The 2,839-nt window shown below is 35.6% G+C and overlaps 1 protein-coding gene and 1 pseudogene across 1 annotated transcript in view; both read left to right on the plus strand.

Annotated features, from left to right (window-relative positions):
* The window catches only part of cd99 (CD99 molecule), a 30,160-nt gene extending 29,742 nt beyond the window's left edge, over positions 1–418 (plus strand). The window contains exon 13 of the mRNA XM_016290183.1: positions 243–418. Coding sequence (XP_016145669.1) covers positions 243–400 — 158 coding nt within the window. The 3' untranslated portion in view covers positions 401–418. The remainder of the gene's footprint in view (positions 1–242) is intronic.
* A 476-nt stretch (positions 419–894) lies between these two features.
* LOC107598774 (glycogenin-1-like) overlaps positions 895–2,839 on the plus strand; it is a 15,038-nt pseudogene continuing 13,093 nt past the window's right edge.

Consider the following 2,839-nt stretch of genomic DNA (forward strand, 5'->3'; position numbering starts at 1 on the left):
ATTATATATCAATTTCACAAAGAAATGTGCAGCATTTTGTCCAAGCAATAATAAAAAGACACATTTAATTTATAATTTGTCTTCAATCTCATTTTGTTAAAAAAATTATAATAATCGTGAATCGAATCGAATCGTGAGTTGAGTGAATCGTTACATCCCTAATCTGAAGACTGATTGTTTTGACTGTTCATTCTGCCAGTGGCTGTGCCCTAAATCTCTGCTTCGATTGCCTGTCGTTGCAGATTTAAACCATCAGTGGCTCCAGATTATCAAGATGCTAGTCGATAATATACCAGAAGGCCTCAGTGTTTGGGTTTCCCAGTTTAATCAAGTAGTAGAGCCCCTGCTAGAGCAGTTATGGGAACTTCTGAATGTAACCGAGGAAAAGGCAGAGCTCTAAATGTCCTGGATAGTAGTCTTCTTTGCTTGTATCAGGTTTTTAAAAGGTTTTAAACATTGTTTACATGTTTTGAATGTTGTACTTGGTTGTAAGGCTGGGACTTGTTTATGGTCTTTTGAGAATGAGATGCATGTTTGGTAATGATAAAGTGAATAGTGATCGTACTGATTTAGAAATTTGGTAGTGAGGCATTAATCTCATTGTATTACTGACTGGTTTTAGTTTCTTTGTGTGTTGGTAAAGATTATTATAACTCAACACCTACTGTGAAAATGTTTGGGGTTGGTAAGGTTTTTAAAAGCTTTTGGAAAGAAATTACAACTTTTTAATTGATAAAATTACAGTGACTGATTAGTGTTGTTAAAATGATTTCTATTTCAAATACATGCTGTTCTTTTGAACTTTTTATTGATCAACGAATACGAAGAAAAATGGATTCCACAAAAATATTGATAATAAGAAATGTCTTTTGAGCTTCAAATCAGTATATTACAATGATTTCTGAAGGGTCAGTGGCACTGAAAACTACAGTAATGTCTGCTGAAAATCCAGATTAGCTATCAGAGGATAAAAATACATATTAACCCTTAAATGCATACCTCGGGTCTTTAGCGACCCGGAACATCATTCTCTACCCTCTCCCTCCTTCATTTTTTTTAAGGTTAGACGTCAACTTTCTTAGTATTCCTCAATCTATTAATTATAAACAATATAACAAGAAAAAAATAGTAAAATATAAAAGAATGCCAGTTTTCTGATTAATTTCTTGTAAAAAGTGTAAAGGGTCGCTAGAGACCCGAGGTATGTAAATGTTTAAGTATTTTTTCCTGCGCAACTATATTTACATATCTGATGACTCAATATGTGCAATGCATCTTTTTTCGTCAAGGTGTCACTGTTTGATACACAATGATGACGTGACGTTTCACTCATAATTACGGCAGGCATAAAACAAAAGAATATCATCAGCAAAAATTTAACTGGTTTGAATGACTTTATTGCAGAGCAATTGTTATACGCAATGAAATATAAATGTCTCTGTCATTTGATCCTAGATGTGGTGAATAAGCTATGAAGACGTTGAAAACGATAGTTTTGAGATGTATTAATTATAAACAATATAACAAGAAAAAAATAGTAAAATATAAAAGAATGCCAGTTTTCTGATTAATTTCTTGTAAAAAGTGTAAAGGGTCGCTAGAGACCCGAGGTATGTAAATGTTTAAGTATTTTTTCCTGCGCAACTATATTTACATATCTGATGACTCAATATGTGCAATGCATCTTTTTTCGTCAAGGTGTCACTGTTTGATACACAATGATGACGTGACGTTTCACTCATAATTACGGCAGGCATAAAACAAAAGAATATCATCAGCAAAAATTTAACTGGTTTGAATGACTTTACTGCAGAGCAATTGTTAAACGCAATGAAATATAAATGTCTCTGTCATTTGATCCTAGATGTGGTGAATAAGCTGCCAGTGATAAAAATATTGAATATGAAGACATTGAAAACGATAGTTTTGAGAATATGCCTGAGATCGTGAATATGAGGCAGATGCTGAATATACTGTGGAAGTGCGCTCTGACGATGAAAGCAATGGTAAAATCATCTGCTCAAATTTAACCCTTTTACGTTTCAAAAGGTAACGAAATATGCTTTATTTTATTCTTCTGTAATTGTTCTTAAAGGGGTCATATGATGCTTTTTTTAAAGATCATTATTTGGTGTAACAGAATATGTTGACATGCTGTAATGTTCAAAAAACAAATTTTTCAAATACTGTACATTATTGTAGATCCTCTATGCCCCACCTCTCTCAAACGCTTCGTTTTCAACAAAGTCCCCTCCTTTGACAAGCGCAGTCTGCTCTAATTGGCCAACTGACCCAGTGTATTGTGATTGGCCAAACACCGCAAGCACGCGTCGGAAATGTAACGCCCCTTACCATAATCGGCGAGCTTCATCTTTCAAAATAAATGTAAAGACAGAGCCCGAAAGGTGAACAGAGTCGCATGACAGACAGTGATTAAGCTGGTATGTGTTTGCAGTACACAAGCCGCGGTTAAGACAGCTGACTACACTGTGATGTGACTCTCTCTCTCTCACTCACTCACTCACTCACACAACTCCGCATTTGAACAGTCATCAGCAAATACTTAAACTAGTAACAAAACATACTTACAGTGGCTGATTCAGAAGCGCCAGATTGTCGTAGCAAAGTCAGAATGACCTCCTCTCCTAGGTTCACGAAACGGTCGTCCATAAAATGCATTGCTGTTCTGTTGTAAGTAATCTTAAAGATTCCTAAATGCATCTACTTTCGGAAGGCCAAATAAAGTGCTTTTGCTTTCACCTAGAAACACACAGCGTCTCCCTGACATGGCTGCTTCAACACTAACTGCGGTTACTGAAACCACGCCTTCTTTCTTTGC

Source organism: Sinocyclocheilus grahami, unplaced genomic scaffold (assembly GCF_001515645.1).
Source record: "Sinocyclocheilus grahami isolate Dianchi unplaced genomic scaffold, SAMN03320097.WGS_v1.1 scaffold255.1, whole genome shotgun sequence".
Lineage (NCBI taxonomy): Eukaryota > Metazoa > Chordata > Actinopteri > Cypriniformes > Cyprinidae > Sinocyclocheilus > Sinocyclocheilus grahami.